The sequence below is a fragment of the Emys orbicularis genome, chromosome 18 (genome assembly GCF_028017835.1).
Source record: "Emys orbicularis isolate rEmyOrb1 chromosome 18, rEmyOrb1.hap1, whole genome shotgun sequence".
NCBI lineage: Eukaryota > Metazoa > Chordata > Testudines > Emydidae > Emys > Emys orbicularis.
The window spans coordinates 19,579,052-19,598,010 of NC_088700.1; the positions used below are offsets into that span (position 1 = coordinate 19,579,052).

The 18,959-nt window shown below is 48.2% G+C and overlaps 1 protein-coding gene across 1 annotated transcript in view; it reads right to left on the reverse strand.

The window, feature by feature from the left end:
* Window positions 1-988: 988 nt before the first annotated feature.
* Window positions 989-18,959, reverse strand: part of EHMT1 (euchromatic histone lysine methyltransferase 1) — a 95,819-nt gene continuing 77,848 nt past the window's right edge. The window contains exons 26-28 of the mRNA XM_065418744.1: window positions 16,972-17,050; window positions 7,712-7,887; window positions 989-1,451 (exon numbers count right to left, since the gene is read on the reverse strand). Of these exons, the coding sequence (XP_065274816.1) occupies window positions 1,268-1,451; window positions 7,712-7,887; window positions 16,972-17,050 (439 nt within the window). The 3' untranslated portion in view covers window positions 989-1,267. The remainder of the gene's footprint in view (window positions 1,452-7,711; window positions 7,888-16,971; window positions 17,051-18,959) is intronic.

Consider the following 18,959-nt stretch of genomic DNA (forward strand, 5'->3'; position numbering starts at 1 on the left):
TTATACTAAAATCACTTTGTTCTTTTTATACAATTGATAGTTTATATTCACGTGGTGAGTAAAAATCACACCAGAATCAGCACCGTTTTTGTTTTGTGGTTTCTTTTTGTTGTTGTGTGTGTGGGGGGGTTTTTTTTGTTGGTTTTTTTTAATGCTTTGTCCCGAATGTTTTAATAATGGTAAAAAATAAATCAGTTCATTTCAACTTCATAGTGTGTGGCTTAAAAATTAACTCGGAGGTGCCCAGAGTTGAGAAAAGGGAGGGGATGAGCTGGTGGTAATGGTATCTCCTCTCGCTGGGATGTGTCCTATCTGATGCTTGCCCAGCCTGAAGCCAGTCAAAGGTTCTTTATAGTATACGGATCACTTGGTTTTGTTTTAAAAAAGCAAACTGATTCTTTCAGAAGTTAGTGTCTTGTACAATCCCCGTCCCCCTCTAAGATTGCGAACGCAGCAGGAGAGGCAAATCCTTCCACTGGTGAAACCAACACTGAGACAGTAACATGCCCAAGGGGCAGAGGTGAGAGCTGGTTTTTAACGGAGAAAGCTTGGTATGGAGCAGGGGTGGTGGGGAGAGAATCTCTGGCAGGCTTGGAACAGAGACAGGGATGGGGGGGGGGGCATGAAGGAAAAGGATTCTTTTCCATTTTTCTTTAGAAAAAAAATAATAGATCGGCGGATTTGGTAACCGACGGGCGTCTGTTAGAAGCAAATAACCTCTCGCTCCCAGCGACAGGGCCAGGAAAGACCACGCTGTAATGTCCTGCCAGGTGAGGGAGAAATTCGTGGTTTAAAAGACCTGCCCCACAAAGCTGCGTCAAGTAAACCAATGTCAGAACCGTTCCCCCCCCGCCCCTTTAAAAAGTAAGTTCCATCAAGTATTCAAAGTTTATTGTAAGAGAACTGGAGATGACTTGGCAATTAATAACAGCGTTCTGAAGAGGAGGGGTAAACTCTTCCCTTGGCTCTGACAACACTTAGCACATGAAGAGACGGATGCTAGGACATCTTGCATGGAAAAACTGCGACAGCCATCCCTTTGCACTCACTGTAAAACCAGCAGCTTTCCAGGGGTGGAGAGGGAGGAACACTACAACATGGAGTCCGGATTTGCTTTCACTTATTCCTCAAGTAACAGTCGGTGGCACATCCCTAGATGTCACGAACCCCTTGGCTTTCCTTGAGTGTGTTTTCTCTTTCAATGGAAATTTCAAACAGTGTGTGAATCTATCGCGTTCAAAGAGTTCAGGCTCCCGGGAGCGAGTCCTCAGAAGGGGCCGGCTGCCACGGCAGAGCTGGTGTCGGGGAGTCCGTTCTCCTGGGCGTCCTGGGAGGACGTGCTCGCTTGCCGCTGGGCCAGGGCTGTGCTCGAGTGTTTGCACTTGGGTGAACCGCACTGACAGCTGAAGTATTTGCCTTTGATGTCCCAGAATCGGTCCCCGTAGTCAAAGCTGGAAGAGAGAAGGGGAGCAGAGGGGGGACGTTTGGTCAGTGGAACACAACAGGAGGGATCTGGGTGCGCACGCAAACCAATACGTTAGGGTAGCAGAGACGAGCGAAACCAAACAAGGTTGCACAGCAGGGGGTCACACACTTCATAGCTTGTGCAGGCTGAACGCACTGCGCACCCCAGGGGCTCCCTGTACCCTTCCATCCGTCCCCCATCAAATTCCCTGGGTGCCACTCTCCCACCTTCTTTTGTAGGGACCCCCAACTGCCCCCAGGCTCACCCCTGCCAGGGGTCTGTGTGCCCTCCATCCCCCTCTCCCATACCAGGGTCTCCCACTCTTCTCCTCACACCAGCAGCTGTGTGCACCCCATTCCCACTTCCCCCATGCCCTCCATGGAGGGGACTACGTGGCAGGGGCTCTGTGTACCCCCCTTCCCCATACCAGGTTCCCCGAATCTCCCCTCCACCAGTTGTGGGCCCCCCCCACTCTCCTCCTGCATGGCAGGGGCTCTGCGTGCCCCCATTTCCCCTCCACTGCAGAGTCTATCCCCCCCCCCGCTCAGAGTTCTGTGCACCCCATTTCTCCCTCCCTCCCCCCATGCCATGCCAGGGGCTCTGATGGAATCTGTGTGTACAGAGCCGATCCCTTCTAACAGGGGCTGCTGCCTGGCACTCGGAGGCAAAGGATGAAATGGGCCAGGAGGGTGAGTGCCTTCTCCACTCCATGCAGGGGCAGAGCCCCTTTGGCCCAGGGGAAAGGTGCCCCCAGAGGCTGAAACCCTTTGTGACATCCCAGAAAAGGTACAGTACCAGCAGCAGGTCGAGATTCCCCTCCCACACCAGCCTTGGTCTATATGCCTCAATCTGGACTTGGCAGAACCACGTCTCCTAGTGAGGGGTTGATTCAGTCTCGGTCATTAGCATCACTGCTGAAGCTGCCAAGAGGGGACCATTCGGTGCTACCAGTGATGGGAGCGCTCGAGCTGGACAGAGCCCCCACCAATGACATTCACCCAGCTGGCGAACAGCACGGTAATGGCAATGCCTCTCCAGGAGTGCCCGGCGGGGCCAGGCGGAAGGGCGTCCCACTGCCAAACCACCCAGCCCCCTTCTCCCACAGAGGCCGGCAAGAGGTCTATGCAAGCCTCAAGGGGGGAACGGACAGCACATAAAAACGCTCCCCAGCCACGAACGTGACAAGCCTGGGAGGACTAGATGGCCTAGGGGACACCATGATGGGGAATTCAACACTTGTGCTCCACGTGGCCTGTGGGTTATTCTATCTGGCTGGGGGGTGATCACTGAGCTGTGATTGTGATTTCCCTTCCCACCCCCCGGGCTGGTCCCTGCAGAGCAGGGGTGGGACCCTCTAAAGGAACCAGTACAGCTACTATCCATGGTGTAGCTATAAACTTACTAGGTCCACAGTTACATGGGGAACAACATTTCTCTTTTCCTTTGCCATGTCCTCCCTCCTCCAGCACTGGAGCCCTCTCTGGCTTTAGTGCTTCCGAAATTGCTTCCTCACTGCTGCCTCGAAGGACACCTCCTCGGGAGTCATGAAGATGGTACAACGGAGCTGGAGCCACCTCGGGGAAACCCGTCTCCCTGCAGCTCCTCCTACCTCTTACCGTATCGTTACTAGGAGCCGTCACGCGGAGACACTAAAGCAGCAGGGCAAGAACGTTGCGCAAATTGTGACGAAGCGTTTGCGACATCGTTACCTGATCTCTAGCAGCTCACTGAGCCCCACCCGCTCAGCCCGCAGGTCGACCAAGCAGGCAGCGGACGAGAACGGACGGCAGTCACTGCTACCCTGGGATGGATGTGAATGGGGACACTTCTGTGCAGAAGGCTCCCTACACTGTAACCATGGCCCCGAGCCACCCAGATCCCACAGGCAAAGAAACTGATGCATCCTAAGTGATGGCTAGAAGCCGTCCGTAGAGGTAAACACCACAACATATACGTCTGCAGTCTTGCCTGTCTATCTGCGCAGCGATAAAGCCTCAGACCCAGAGGCAGTAATTTTCTATTGTTAATCACTACACATTCACCTTCCCACAGCTGAGAAACGCGAGACATCATAGGGAACAGCTCCCAAAAACCCGGTAACGAAGCTCATTTGTAATGGGAGCAGATGCACTGCTGGAGTCTGGCACAGGGCTGTATGCTGCCCCTGCACCCCGGGAATTCCCCTGGGGACCACTGCAGCTCCTTTGCCCTGCCGGAGAGCGGGAAAGGGACCACATGGGCTGGAATCCGGCTCATTCTCTTTAGGCACTTACTCAGGAAAGCAGAGCTGTCCGGCCAATGGCGAGCTGTATTAGTGTCAGTCACTGGAGAGACAGGATTTGTAAGTCAAATACGACACCTGAGGGATCGAACCGATGAATCAGAGTCTGCTATTTCAAACCCAGCTCCCAGCTGGGGAACCAAAACGCTGCCCAGATCAGGCTGGAAGCAGACAACATGCCGTTCGGCCCAGTGAGCTTCCTGGTCCGGGATCTACGGCAAGCACATCAGCAGCAGTGGCAAAAATTGCCAGTGCAAGTAGCCCCAGTTTGGCATCAGCCCTAGGCCCTGGCTCCTAGATGAGCTGGGTGCTCTGCCCCTGATAGGAAAGATAGCCTCTTGCATTTCCTTATCCTTTCAATACAGAGACTGGAGGGGCCACTGCCATGGCCATGGTCAGGAGCGATGCAAACAGTGCTGGGCCCCGGTCAGAAAACACACAGGCGTGGCAAAGCACGGTAATGGGCGTGGCTCCACCCCTCGCTGGGCGTGCGAAGCGATGGAGGGACTGAATGGGGGTGAAGCCAGAAGAACAAGTAACAGGGAGGACACAAAAGAAAGCAGCCCCTCCCCCCCTTAACTTATGCCTGCACAATTCCCAGTGCTTCTGGGGCCACAGTGTGAACAGGGGCAGCTTCCACTGGGCCCCATTCCAATGTCACTCCTGATTATCACCAGTGCAAGTAACTCCACTGAGGTCAATGGTGTAACAGTGACACAAAACCAGTGTGAGTCCAGATCCAGGCCACTCACTTCAATAGGAACTGCACTTGCTCTGCCGGGGCTCAAGCTGATCCCTTCAGACTACGAAGCTGATGTGATTTACACTGATTTTCATTTACATCGTTAGTTACTTTGTCCTGCCCGTTTTCGGATCAATTCATCCCGGACGTGCTGCGTACGTGATCATTTTTGCCTCACCTCGGAATTCAGCCCCTCCCTCGGAGCCAAGACAACCTCTTCACCCAGCTTCGCTTCTGAATCTCACTGAAAGTAAACGTCAGATCTTTGGGGACTTCCCACGTGTTTCTATGGCCGGGCACCCAGAACACATTCCTGGCCATCTCCAAAGCGGATGGCCTCTGAACCGTACAGTTGGTCAAATTTAGAGCACTGTTGCCGTGGTGAACCCACTGGACCTATTGGTATTTGCTTAGCAATCGTTACTACTCTCTGCAATCCCAGCATCGGGCGCATGTTGGAGGTTACCATTAGCCTGTGTCCTGGCCTCCTACGTTACAAAACTAAATGAGAAGAGGAGGAAAAGGGAGATTCAGTAGCCGGGTTTTACATCGTGTGACTCTTAACGATAAGGAACAGGAACGGAGCAGCTGTCATTGGGCCACCAAGTCCTCTATCCCTGCCTTGGGTCATGGCTGGAGGCCTGACTTGACGAGAGCAATGAAACATGCAGGAGGCCTCCTCTCTTGCAAGACAGGATGGGGGGGGGGGTAATGAGCAGGCTGAAAACGAAATGTTGGTGCTCAGATAAGTAATGGGTCAGTGAGCTAAAAGACAACGTCTGAGTTAGCGACGATAAGAGGGGGAACACCTAGGGAACCATTTACTAAGAACAAGATACAATGGACAAGAGAAGTCAGGAGCATAAAGAGGAGGTAAGGAGTAAAGTCGAATGTGGATAGAGCATACTGCACAGGGATTGGGTCCTGCAAAGTAACCAAGCCAGTCCCAAAACGTGCAATGCTATGTACAGTAACTGCAATGAAACGTGTACTGGTATGGAAGGAGGAGGTTTGCTGTGTAACTTTGGATGTGTTGTACACCCTGTATGTGCCCCTCACCCTGGAGCCTGATCAGCTCAAGGGCTGTTTGAGTGTATGAAGAAAGAAACCTCAGTGACGAGTTTGGAGTAGAGCCGAGTTCTTGGGAACCAAGCAGATAAGGTCTCACAGGCTACCCCAGCAAATGCTAACACTGGATGCCACAGAGGAAGGGTGGTCTAGTGGTTACAGCAAAAGACAGGGAATCTGAGTAGCTGGGCTCTATCACTGGCTCACTCCTGGCAGGACTAAGTATTATCTAGACCATCCCTGACAGGTGTTTGTTTAACTTGCTCTTAAAAATCCCCAATGATGGAGATTCCACAACCTCCCTAGGCAATTTATTCCAGTGCTTAACCTCTCTGACAGTTAGGAAGTGTTTCCTAATGTCCAACCTAAACCTCCCTTGCTGCAATTTAAGCCCATTGCTTCTTGTCCTAGCCTCAGAGGTTAAGAACAATTTACCTCCCTCCTCCTTGTAAAAGCCTTTTATGTACTTGAAAACCGTTATCATGGCCCCCCTCAGTCTTCTCTTCTCCAGACTAAACAAACCCAATATTTTCAATCTTCCCTCATAGGTCTTGTTTTTTAGACTTTCAATCATTTTTGTTGCTCTTCTCTGGACTTTCTCCAATTTGTCCACATCTTTCCTGAAATGTGGTGCCCAGAACTGAACACAATACTCCAGCTGAGGCCTAATCAGCGCAGAGTACAGCGGAAGAATGACTTCTCGTGTCTTGCTTACAACACTCCTGCTAATACATCCCAGAATGATGTTCGCTTTTTTTGCAACAGTTACACTGTTGACTCATATTTAGCTTGTGATCCATGTTGACTCCCAGATCCCTTTCCCCAGTACTCCTTCCTAGGCAGTCATTTCCCATTTTGTATGTGTGCAACTGACTGTTCCTTCCTAAGTGGAGCACTTTGCATTTCTCCTTATGGAATTTCATCCTATTGACTTCAGACCATTTCTCCAATTTGTCCAGATCATTTTGAATTTTAATCCTATCCTTCAAGCACTTGCAACCCCTCCCAGCTTGGTATCGTCCGCAAACTTTATAAGTGTACTCTCTATGCCATTATCTAAATCACTGATGAAGACATTGAACAGAACCAGACCCAGAACTGATCTCTGCGGGACCCCACTCAACATGCCCTTCCAGCTTGACTGTGATCCACTGATAACTACTCTCTGGGAACGACTGCCCAACCAGTTTTGCACCCACCTTATAGTAGCTCCATCTAGGTCGTATTTCCCCCGTTTGTTTATGAGAGGGTCATGCGAGACAGTATCAATACCGTTATATCCCATGCAACTTGATAGGGTTACACGGAGTGAGAGTAAGGGGAGCGCTGCGCTCTCTGGGGCTGATTCTTCACTGCCTGGCACCTTGTGTTGTCATTGACACCTGGGCAAAGCAAGCGTGAGACTCCACGTTTCTGATCTAGCGGAGTGGCACACCCACTCTGCACTCTACGAGGCAGCAGAAGCCCTATCCTGCTGCATTTCCATCTGCCCAGCGGTGAATAGAGACACTTCCTGACTTCACAAGGGGGGGTGGGCGGGAGACAAAATTCATTACATGTTTGCAAAGTGCTTTGAGATCCCTGGAAGCATTAAGGGGAAGACAAACCCAGAATGCACCGTGTCAGTGAGGCAAGGATATGCACAGGAGGGAAAATTCCTTCCCAACTCCTGCACCAATCCCTGTACCCCGTAAGGCATGAGGCTTGCTTACCCTTACCGGAGCCTGCAATTGACTGGCATCAGTAAGAATCCCTAGCTCTAAGTGCTTTTCATCAGTGGAGCTCACAGCACTTTACAAAGGAGGTGAGCATCGTTTCTGTCCTATTTAACAATGGGGAAACTGAGGCACAGCAACGTGCCCAAGGTCACCCAGCAGGCCACTGGCAGAGCCAGGAATAGGACCTACGTCTCCCGAGTATCAGACCATTGTGCTAACCAGTAGGCCACTATCCCTTCCCCAGCCATGGAATTTCCCACTCTTAGGAACCCAAGCAGCACTCCCAGTGTTCGCTTACACAGCTGCACGCTGGGCAGATGTGTCGCTTTGGAAAGAGGCGTCTCAGATTCAGAATGACCCAGAAACCCCACGACATGTGGAACGTGAGCACAAGGACGATTCCCAGGGGAAAGGCAGACCCTGTGGGCAGCACATACCCGATTTCCTCGCCGGCTTCGATCTGCCTGGTGCTGAAGAAGGCAATCCTGGGAAAGCGCAGGTCCTGGTGCGACATGAACACTCGCACAGGGGTGAGGTTTGGCTCACAGAGATGGTTTATAAAGCGGCTGATGTTGCCATAGAAACGAGCATCTATGCAGTACACCTCTCCATCCTAGAGGGAGGAACAGTGAAAGTTGCATTAGGTGGAGTTATTTAAAAGCAGCTGAGATACAGGTCACTTCACAGTTAACACACAAGGGAATTTCAAGATCTTTCAAAATGTTGGAGTCTCGGAGTCTCCCACTTGAAGGCTTAAAAGGCCAAACCATTAAGCATTACAAAATATACGTCTCTTCAGAAAGCACTTGGCCTGCATGCCTGGAGGCTGTTCGAAACACTCCTGACCTGAGAAGCCGTGTGTGGAGCTGAGCTAGCAGATCTGCTCTCCACAAACCTGCTCTGCTAAGGCACCAATCTGCTATAGTGGTACTTCTGTTCCACGCGGACAAACACCTGGTGGGTCAAAGGCCAGTGGATTCAGGAAACAGCATCTCTCCTGTCCTGCTAATTGAACATGACAGCCGAGAAGCACAAAGCAGGCGCTTACAGCCAACACACTACTTCCTGCAGACTACAGTGAAAGACAGAACACATAAATTCTCTCTTTCCATAATGCCCTCACAACAGTAATAGTAATATTTTGTTTTCCTTGAAAATAAGAGACTCCCTCAGGGCTTTTTATTCCAGCGGCGAATGACTCTGCAAGCTGCAGGCTTTAATTACAGAAGCTAATTTCAGTCACACACAAGCCGAAAGCAAAAGGATCCATTAGTGGAGCTCACATTCCCGTCTGGGCAAGCACCTCACAATCCGTAATGGATCAGCTGTGCCAGAATTCTACCAGCCAACTGATACAGGAGCCCCAGGAGAAGACATCTGAAGATGTGAAAACGATACACACTTGGTCTACACTGAGCAGCCTGCTACAGTTTTTAAAATGTAGCAGGCTTTGCAATTTTAATGGCATCTAGTTCAGGTTGGGGTGTTGAGTCAGGCCAGGGCAAGAGTCTGTTGGATATAAATGTCCGCCTTAGGGTATGGTGAGGAACATGTCCTTCGTTCCACAGTGAACAGAGAGTAATGAGGACTTGATCAGAAGGCTTTAGAGAAGGTGCCTGAGCTGTTTACAGCAGCAGGACAATAAAACCCACCACACTAGGATTTCATAGAGGGTTTAACCCTGAAAGCTGGTCGCTGCGGTGGAAAGGTTCAGCTTCTTCAGTTGTGATTCTGTGCACGAGTCTCTTCTCGTTTTGCATGATAAGCAGGAGCAGGGTACGTGCCTGGCGCTCCACAGGTGCATCGAGCCTGCCAACATCACCATGTGTTGACAAAATGAGGCTCTAGTTAAGGATTCATGTCAGGAGCAAGAGAGAACCAATGTGAACGGGAAAGAGGCATGGGGGTTGTTTGCCTCCCTCTTTTAACAAAGAGAAAGCAACATAGGAAGGAGGAGGTTGAGGGAATGGATCACACAGTGTGACCTGAGATGTGGGCCTGACCCTGCCATTCTTATGCAAGTTCTTCCTCATGGACATGGTCATTGTTGACTGCAGTGGGACTACCTGCATGAGGAAGGGCTGCAGGAGCTGGTCCTGTGCTTGTGACATGCAAAGTCATTTCCAACACCACCAAGAACGGAACTAAAATGTAGTTCAGTAATGGGGTGAAAGATGGGACTTGTGGGGAGATACATCACTGGGAGTCACAAGACCAGGGTTCTAGTCTCAGCTCTGCCATAGACCAGCTGGGCGTCTTTTGGCAAGTCCCTTAATCATTCTGGGCTGGGACGCGCTAGGAAATCATTGTCTTAAACATATTAACTAACCCCATGTAAAACACAATGGAGCTTTCGAATGTACGTGGACTAGCCTTCCACTTCCCCATATATTAAATGGGGTGATACCACCTAGGTCAAAGGGGGGCGTAATTCATTAATGTTTGCTATATGCTTGAGATCGTCCCATGAAAGGTTCTAAAGGAGAGTCAAGTGTTACAGTTAAAGCAGGCAACTTTCATTAGCGAGAGGCTGCACCTGATAAAACCCAATCTCGTCTTTCCCAAAGATCCCGAGAGAATGTGTGTTTCTCTGCATTTCGCTAGTACAGAAAGAAGACGACTGTCCTTTTAAAAGGGGAAGCCCAGACAACATCTACTATAGTACATCCTATCCAAGAGCACTGAATTGGCAGTTGGGGGCTATTAAACAAACATTTGCCTTTTTTCAAACACTGAACAGGATGTGCATGTAGGACCCAGCATGCTAAATAAATCACAGCACGCACAGCCTGGAGTGACAAATAAAGATAACTAAAATAATGCCCCCATCGCTCCTTTGTGCTACAGGGCAAACCCAAACTCAGCCATTCTCCAGTGATGCTGAGTTTTGCGAGGCTGTTGCCTGGCTGGGTGGGACTTAGCGGCCTCTTCTTTCATAGATTTCAAGGCCAGAAGCATCCATTGCAATCATCTTGTCTGACCCCTGCATAACACGGGCCATAGAACTTCCCCAAAATAAGTCCTAGCGTATGTCTTTTAGAAAAAAATCCAATCTTGATTTAAAAACTGTCAGTGAGGGAGAATCCGCCACGACCCTTGGCAAATTGTTCCAATGGGTAATTACTCTCACTGGTAAAAATTTCCACTTTATTTCCTGTTTGAATTTGTCTAGCTTCAACTTCCAGCCATTGGATCATGTTACACCTTTCTCTGCTAGATTGTTATCATTAAGTATTTGTTCCCCATCTACATACTTATCGATTGTAATCAAGTCACCCCTGAATCTTCTCTTTGTTATGCTAAATAAATTGAGCTCCTTGAGCTATTACTATGGTTTCTAATCCTTTAATCATTCTCCTGGCTCTCCTCTGAACCGTCTCCAATTTATCAACATCCTTCCTGAATTGTAGACCCCAGAACTGGACACGGTATTTCTGCAGCAGTTGCCCCAGTGCCAAATACAGAGGCAAAATAACCACTCTGCTCCTACTCACGAGTCCCCTGTTTATGCATCCCAGGATCGCATCAGTGTTTTTGGCCACAGCATCACACTGGGAGCTCATGTTCAGCTGATTATCCACCACAACCTCCAAATCTTTTTCAGTCACTGCTTCCCAAGATAGAGTCCCCCACTCTGTAAGCATGGCCTACATTCTTTATTCCTAGATGGACACATTTACATGTGGCCATATTAAAATGCTGTATTTTTTGTTTGTGCCCAGTTTACCAAGCAATCCAGATTGCTCTGCATTAGTGGCCTGTCCTTTTCATTATTTAGCACTCCCTCAATTTGTGTGTCATCTGCAAACTTTATCCGTGAGCATTTTGTTTTTTCTTCCCGGTCAGTGATAAAAATGTTAAATAGCATCGGGCCAAGAACCGAACCCTGCAGGACCCTACTAGAAACACACCTCCTCAATGACGATTCCCCATTTACAATGACATTTTGAGATCTAACCATTAGTCAGCTTTGAATCCATTTGACAGGTGCCATGTTAATTAGAGATTGTTCTAGATTTTTAGATCAAAATGTCATGCGGTACCAAGTCAAACACTTTATAGGAGTCTAAGTATACTACATCAACACTATTACCTTTATCAACTAAACTTGTGATCTCATAAAAAAAAAAAAAGAAATCAAGTTAGTCTGACAGCATCTATTTTCCATAAACCTGTGTTTATTGATTTTATTCATTGACTTTATTAATTGAGTCCCATATCAGACTTCATTATCTAGCCCAGGCTCGATGTCAGGCTGACAGGCTTATAATTAAGGTTAAGATTTTATCACGGTTATTTTTAGTAAAAGTCAGGGGCGGGTCACGAGCAATAAACAAAAATTCACAGAAGCCTGTGACCTGTCCCTGAAATGGGCCTGAGAAGGGTATGAGATCCCGAGCATTGCTGTGGGAGGGGAAGGGGGGCGGGGTCCAACTGAGAGCTGTGAGGGTCCCCTACTGCCCGCCATGGCCCAGAATGCCAGAGCCCCCGCCAGCTGACAGATCCAGCCCCGCTGCTATGGGGTGAAGCAAAAAATGTCATGGAGGTCTCTGGAACTCACAGAACCCATGACTTCTGTGACATAATCTTAGCCCTACTTATAATTACCTGGGCCATCCCATTTACCCTTTTTAAATATTGGCACAACATTAACTTTCTTCCAGTCTTCTGGGACTTCCCCAGTGCTCAAGACTTATAGAAAATCAACATTAACAGTCCAGCAAGCTCCTCCACCAAGTCTTTTAAAACTCTTGGTTGCATGTTTTCTGGACCTGCTGATTTAGAAGTGTCTAACTTTAGTAATTGCTGTTTAACATTCTCCTGAGATACTAGTGTAATAAGAAATGTGTTATCATAGGATGACATCATCTGTTTTTTCTCCAAACACAGAAGAGAAATATTTTTTGAGCACTTTTGCCTTTTCTGCATTATTATTGCTAATTCTAGTATTTCCTCACAGCTAATTTGGCTCATAAACTGGTTTCAATTTTGTGAAACTGGCCCTTTTAAAGCACCAAGCGTAAATATATATCACTGGTCTGAATTTTATTCCGTTTGCACATGATCACTCGTACCTAAGCTAGCCTTAATTTTTCATTCAGCAATCAGTTCCTCTCCATCTGTCAAGACAAGGTCTAACAGAATTCCTTTGCATTAGTTTCAACAATTTTTGAGTTAGGAAATTGTCACCTACAATATTTAGAAATTCCAAGGATGTTTTAGTACTGCCACCATGACCCCTCCAGCATCTGTCACTCAAACTGAAGTTCCCTATGATCACACAGCTTTTCCTTTCCTATACATTATAGATAGGTGCATAAGGAGCTGATCTTCCTGTTCCCTAGTGTGATTTGGTCTGTAGCAGACACCAACTAATGCCCCATCTTGTGCTTTACCAGTTAGGACATTGATCCACAAGCATTCCAGATCATTTTCTTCTGAGTTGTCAGTGATTGAAAACAGGTAATGCCATTTTTGACATATTTTCCAATCACTCAGCGTATAGCAGGGCCTTGCTTTCTGTTTCCTGCTTTCACCTGATTGCATTCTGCTCTCCTCTGGCTGGTTTTGGCTGACAGGTTTCTTTCTCTGATTGATTACTCCCATTTGGGGGCTGTTATTCCACAGATGATGAGGTGAAATCCCATACAATTCCACTCCCCTGACACTCCAGAAGAGACAGCTCCACCCTGCTCCTCCCAGTTAGTAACTCTACACTAGCTTTCTGAAAACGGGACTACATGTGGCTGCCAAAAGGCTCAATCTATGATTAATCCACAGATTCTCCATCAAAGCTCCCAATGGCTACCTAAACGGAGAGGAAGGATGGTCCCGTGGTTAGGGATCTAGCCCACGAATTGGTTCGGTTCAACTCCCAGAACTGCCACAGACTTCCTGCATGATCCTGGGCAAGTTGCTTGTCCCCATTTTACAGTTGGGGAACTGAGGCACAGAGTGGATAACAGCACTTCCCTACCTCACAGGGTTGTTGTGAGGATAAAGGTGTTAAAGACTGTGAGGTGCTCAGATACTATCGGAATAAGAACCTAAGGTACCCAGCCTTCAACCTTTATGCATCTTCCATACTGCTGCAGCCGGTGAAGATAAACAAGATACACTGTTTCACAGTGTATCCTGATGCCTCTTCATTGACCAAATCTCAGAAGTTAGGTGATGAAACATACCTAAAGCACTAGGTTCTAATCTGCTCTCTCCTGCCCCACCCTGCAGATAGAAAATATACCCTAGGGATCGGTCCTGCACCAATACTTTCTCTGGTTTAGCAGACTTTGATGGAATTGTCCTAGAATTTGTTCCACGGGCCCCTTTCCAATTTAGCTTCTCTTAAAAAAAAATGTTCCCATCTCAACTCCAGGCATTACCGATTCCTTGACCTCCATCCTGATGTGCAGACTCATGCCCTCCCTCCATTTTTGGGGGGAGAAGGGGAAGCCATTGCGGCCCGTTTCCAGAACATTAAAACTGGCCTTTCTGATAAAGATGCTCAAGACAGTGGTGACTGTCTCTCCTCGCTCCGTTAGCGAGATGTTTCAGTGCAGCCTCAAACACTGTAGCACTAAGAGTACTCAGTGGGGTCTGTCCTGCTCCTGCACATAAACTCCCTCTGGTGCCCAGAGATTGTCAGGCCTCTATGAATCGGCAGCAGCAGCAGCACTCCAGGTTATAAAGCCACCATATATTATCTGACCATCCTGCTGGTATTCCGGGTTCACTTTTCCCAGGCATTTCCAATATGGATTCTCCCCAGTGGAGTGTGCCAGACGACTTTGCACCAGCTATTACCTTCACTATGATCCTAGTGGTTATGGTTACCCCATTATAATTTATTTGTCTACCACTGCTGATTTACAATGGATCTGCTGTCTCATAGCTCAGCCCAGTGATTGGTTAGCTCCTCAAACGTAGCCCTAGCAAGGAAGAAATGTTGCTCCCTGACCCAACAGATCAGCTTCGCTTCTTTTCTGCTGCCCGACATTTCTACCGAGAGAATCCTGTTTACCTTACAACAGGGGGCTTCTCCATGTCCTCTCAAGAAGCCTCTAAATGGTGTGGTTGGACTATCCTGGTGGTTAGTCCCACAGCGCTTTACACAACCACAGAAGGGAGCTGAATCCACTCTTGCTCTCCAGTTGCTGAACAGCCGCGGTTGGGAGTGCAGCAAGCGGGCCACTCCAGAGCTGTGTGCTCAGCACTCTGCACTTCTCCAGAAAGACCCAGATTTGAGTCCCAGGTACTCCTCGAGCTGGCAGAGGCTAGAATTTACTTTGGGGGGAGCCTGCTTGGCCCCTGCCCCTGGTGTTACCGAGGGCTTTGCCTTGCTCTACAAGTACCGCCTCCCCTCTGCATGGCACAGGAGTAGCTGCGAGGGCTCTGGAGGGGGGCACGAGGAGCACCCCAAAGAGAAGATCCCCTCTACTGCAGGGCTTTCTGCACGCCGGTCTCAGGCAGAGCCAGAAATGCTGAGCAGTGCTTTCACCATTCCTCACTGGCTGGTCAGCCCAACGAAGCTGTGCCCAGATTCCAGCGAGGGCAGAACATGTCAGAGCTGGTTCCTCATGGGAAGGGGATGATTGGCACACGCTACATTAGGAAAGGTCTGTACTGGCTGCAGGTTAAATACTGTGATCACGCTAGAGACAAAATCTTCCGATATAAGCGGTTACGTGGTCTTGGCCTGCTGGCTTCAGTGACCTCCCTACATTCACGTCTGTATGTAAGAGCTCTGCCAAGGCAAATATCTGGGATGCTCCCAAGTTTATGCATAAATCTTTCAGGCCTTGTCTACGCGAGAGAATTAAATTGGGCAGCGTTGGTGTAAAGCTGTGTCTATGCTAGGAGGGCTTTATCAGTATAGGGATACCGGTACGCTATCCTGCCACAGAGGCAGCTAGACCGGCAAAGCTGCGCTTTGTCCCACAAGCAAAACAAGCCGGGCCAGTAAAAGCAGTCTAGCCAGTAGAACTGTGTCTCCACTGGGCTTCTGCTTGATCAGCGACGTCGGTCAGGAATCACACCTCCTGACACAGCAGTCTGTAGCGCCGACCTGGCCGGAGTGCCAATGGCACGGCACGCCCACACTAGCTATGTTGTTTCAAGTGCATCGCTGCACTGTTCAGTGTTGGTGCAGCTGTACTGGCCACTGAGCATCCTTATTCCAGAGTTCCTAACACAGCTTCCTGAAGCAATGGCTTCTGGGAGATTCTGAAAGGCCATCTGGGAGCCCAGGAGAACTATGGGAGAAGAGGTCAGACTCCCATAATACCATGAGAAATTAGCATAATTTCCCCTTACAGAACTCCTGACAATTCCCTGGTGCTAGCATCATTTCTTAGTTATTTACCCAAAAGGGAAGCCAGGATGAATGACGGGTTTCTGATCTCTCGCTTACCAATCTGCCACGGGTCACTTGCTGGAAGATTCTCTGCACCTTGAAGTCTTTAAACCATGATTTGAGGACTTCAATGGCTCAGACACAGGTCTGATACAGGAGTGGGTGGGTGAGATTCTGTGGCCTGCGTTGTGCAGGAGGTCAGACTAGATGATCATAATGGTCCCTTCTGACCTTAAAGTCTACGATTCTATGATTCTATTCCCTACAGTGTATTTTCAATCCTAGGCCCAGTCAGCCTCATTAGCAGACCATGCTGAAGAAACACAGGACAGATGTGGGTTGGCAGCCACGTTGACATGCCTCAATCTAGGCTGATGGAGAAAAGGTGCAATGTGGAGATGATGGCCTAGTTAATCTTTGGAGGAGGAGGATGCAGACTACTAGCTAATCCATGGATGAACAGACTGACCCTGGGCATTTAGTGAAGTTTATGAGAGAGGCTGGTCCTTCTACTTTTCTGATTTCAGAGCACTGGCTACAAGACTCCTCACTGGATCCTTCTTTAGTGTTTGGAGAGGCCTCTCCCTTTCTTAAAGGCAAAGCCTCTTTTTACATCTCTAACCGCCAAACCAATATGGAAGCAAGATGGAAGCTGGTTTGCAGCTCCCCACAGAAAGTCATCAGCATCACCTTTCTGCACGTTTGCTCTTGCCAAGGACAGTTTCACATAAAGCTTCCGCTCAGACTTTTAAAAGTGAGTTTAAAGCCCCTGAGAAAGGAATGAGCTGATGGCTCGAGGGACACCAGTCCTTCTCGGGCCAGATGCAGCACACCCAGCAGCGCAAGCTTCCCCACACAGCCCTGCCAGGCTACCAGAAGCCAAACCTGAAAGGTCCTTTACTGGTGAGCTGGTATTTCAGTCTATCAGCTCATTAATCGGTGAGCTCTTTAGTAAGGCTGCCAACATGGGTGCTGGTTAGTGCCAGCTGGGGGTGGGCTTTGCTACAGAGGTACTTGGACATTAGAAATCAGACTGAAACAACCAATTTAATTCACACAGCCATCAGATGGGAATAACTTGCAATGACTATCGACCTGAGCTGCATTCAAAGTGCTGACCTAATGCAGTCAGGCTTTGTACCCCATTACCAATCCCCTGAGCCACGCAGTCCACGCTTTACTTAGCTGTGAACAGATTTCAGTTACCGTGAGGTGAGAAGTGCTTCTCCTCTCCCAAGCTCTCGGACTGCTCTGCCCATCAAGATGAGGACAAATTTTCTTTTAGCTCTTTAGAGTAGCAAGCGCTGGCTTTTGTTTTGCCAGGGAGTCCCTTGAACACACTACCTTGTTGTCAAGGTCAAAGAGATAGGAGTCCTCTTCACGTACGTCGGCCTCTGAATCAGAAATCAGCTCTCCAACGTACCTGTCGGATGAATGGGAAATGCAGCAATGAGACGCTTGTGCAGATGCTAGCTTGGATTTTAACACCTTGCCTCTTGTGTGCAAAGTACACCTCTACCTCGATAGAACGCTGTCCTCGGGAGCCAAAAAATCTTACCGTGTTATAGGTGAAACCGCGTTATATCGAACTTGCTTTGACCCACCGGAGTGCGCAGCCCCGCCCCCCCGGAGCGCTGCTTTACCGCGTTATATCCGAATTCATGTTATAGCGGGTTGTGTTATACCGGGGTAGAGGTGTAAAGAGTGAAAGTGACAAATCAGCATAAGTCCATAAATCAGCATAGGTCCATCAAAGCCAGTGGAGCGATGCTGATTGACACTAGCTGAGAATTTGGCCCCACATCTTTAAAATAAAAAAACAAAATTCCTTTACTCAAGTTACTGCTAATACTTTTGAACATTACAAGTGAATTTTAAAAAAGGATATACTTTCCCCCCAGTAACAACAGACTAGTTAGTTTTGCTTTTGTTTACTGTCCACTGACTTTCTGGTTCCCATGTACAATATTGCAACACTTGGGTTGCACACATTGTAAGAGGATGTTTACATACCAATGCATAACTGTTTGCTTTGGAATGTGCAAAAAACCATGGAAATATTGTTACTGATCATAGAAGCTACTTACTTAAAGCCGTGTCTTACCATCCCCTAGATGTCGACATTAAGTTAACCTGACAGTGTCCCTTTCAGTAATTGGGCCTCCTACCACCTTCAAATCAGGAGTACAGGTATGACTTTATCAGAGTCAATGCAGTGAGATCACCATCAGGCCCAGTAAGTATTCTGAGATGGCAGCCTTCTCCTCTCCATCTGAAACGGCTTTGATTCAAGTAGAGGATTAAATATTTGTAACTTCTTCCATGCGTGACGCATTGCCAGCCTAGCTATCACTATTATTATTATTATTTATTTGTATTACCATAACGCCTAGGAACCCTAGTCATAAACCAGGACCCCACTGTGTGACAGACTGAGAAGCAGAAGGAAAGTGAGACAATCTCCATCTGTCTTATCTTATATTCGGATTGTAAGAGCTGTGGGACAGGAACCTTACTTCTGCTGTGCGTGTGCACAACGCCTAGCACAATGGGGTCTGGGTCCACGGGCAGGACTCCTACGTGCTATAGTAACACAAATAAATAAGAGTAGTAGTGAGAGGTTAGGAATATGAGTAAACGTCTTTTGAAGAGAAAACGGAGATTTCCATACTACTTGTTCCGAACGCTCTTAACAGCATTTTCAGCTTCCAAGCGCTTTCCCAACATTAACTATGTGCATTTACCCTCGTGATACTAGCATTTGACCCCAGGGCCCTGGAGATGAAAGCCTGAAACATTAACCCTGAGAACCACCAAACATTCCATAATAGAGGGGGCGTTCAGATGCAGTTCCTGACCTCGAGCAGTCTGGCACAGCATTGCTGTATCAGGCTAGGATGCCGACTGCATGTGGAATCCTATCATCTTGCCTTCAGTGCATCTTGGTATCTATTAACCACTCCCATATGGCTGCAGCATTGTTGGAAACCACAAAATCATTAGTAACCTAGAGCAATAGGGGATTATGGATGGAGTAAAGTTGTTTTAGTGTCGCACAGTATACAAAACTGAAGGCAGATCAAAAGCAGCTGGAAAATAGCACCCGGAAAAGCATTTTATTTTGTGACACTCCTTTTGATAAGCAATTCGGAGACAAAAACGTTAGTTAAAACCGAAGTTGAGATGCAGCTTATATGTTCCTTTAGGGCCCAATTCTGCAACCACTCTTCACTTTCAGCAGTACTTACTCATGCAAATAGTCCCATTGATTTCCCAGATCAGAAGTCAGTGGAAAGACTTGCATGAGGTAACTCTGTTATTCAGTAGCACTT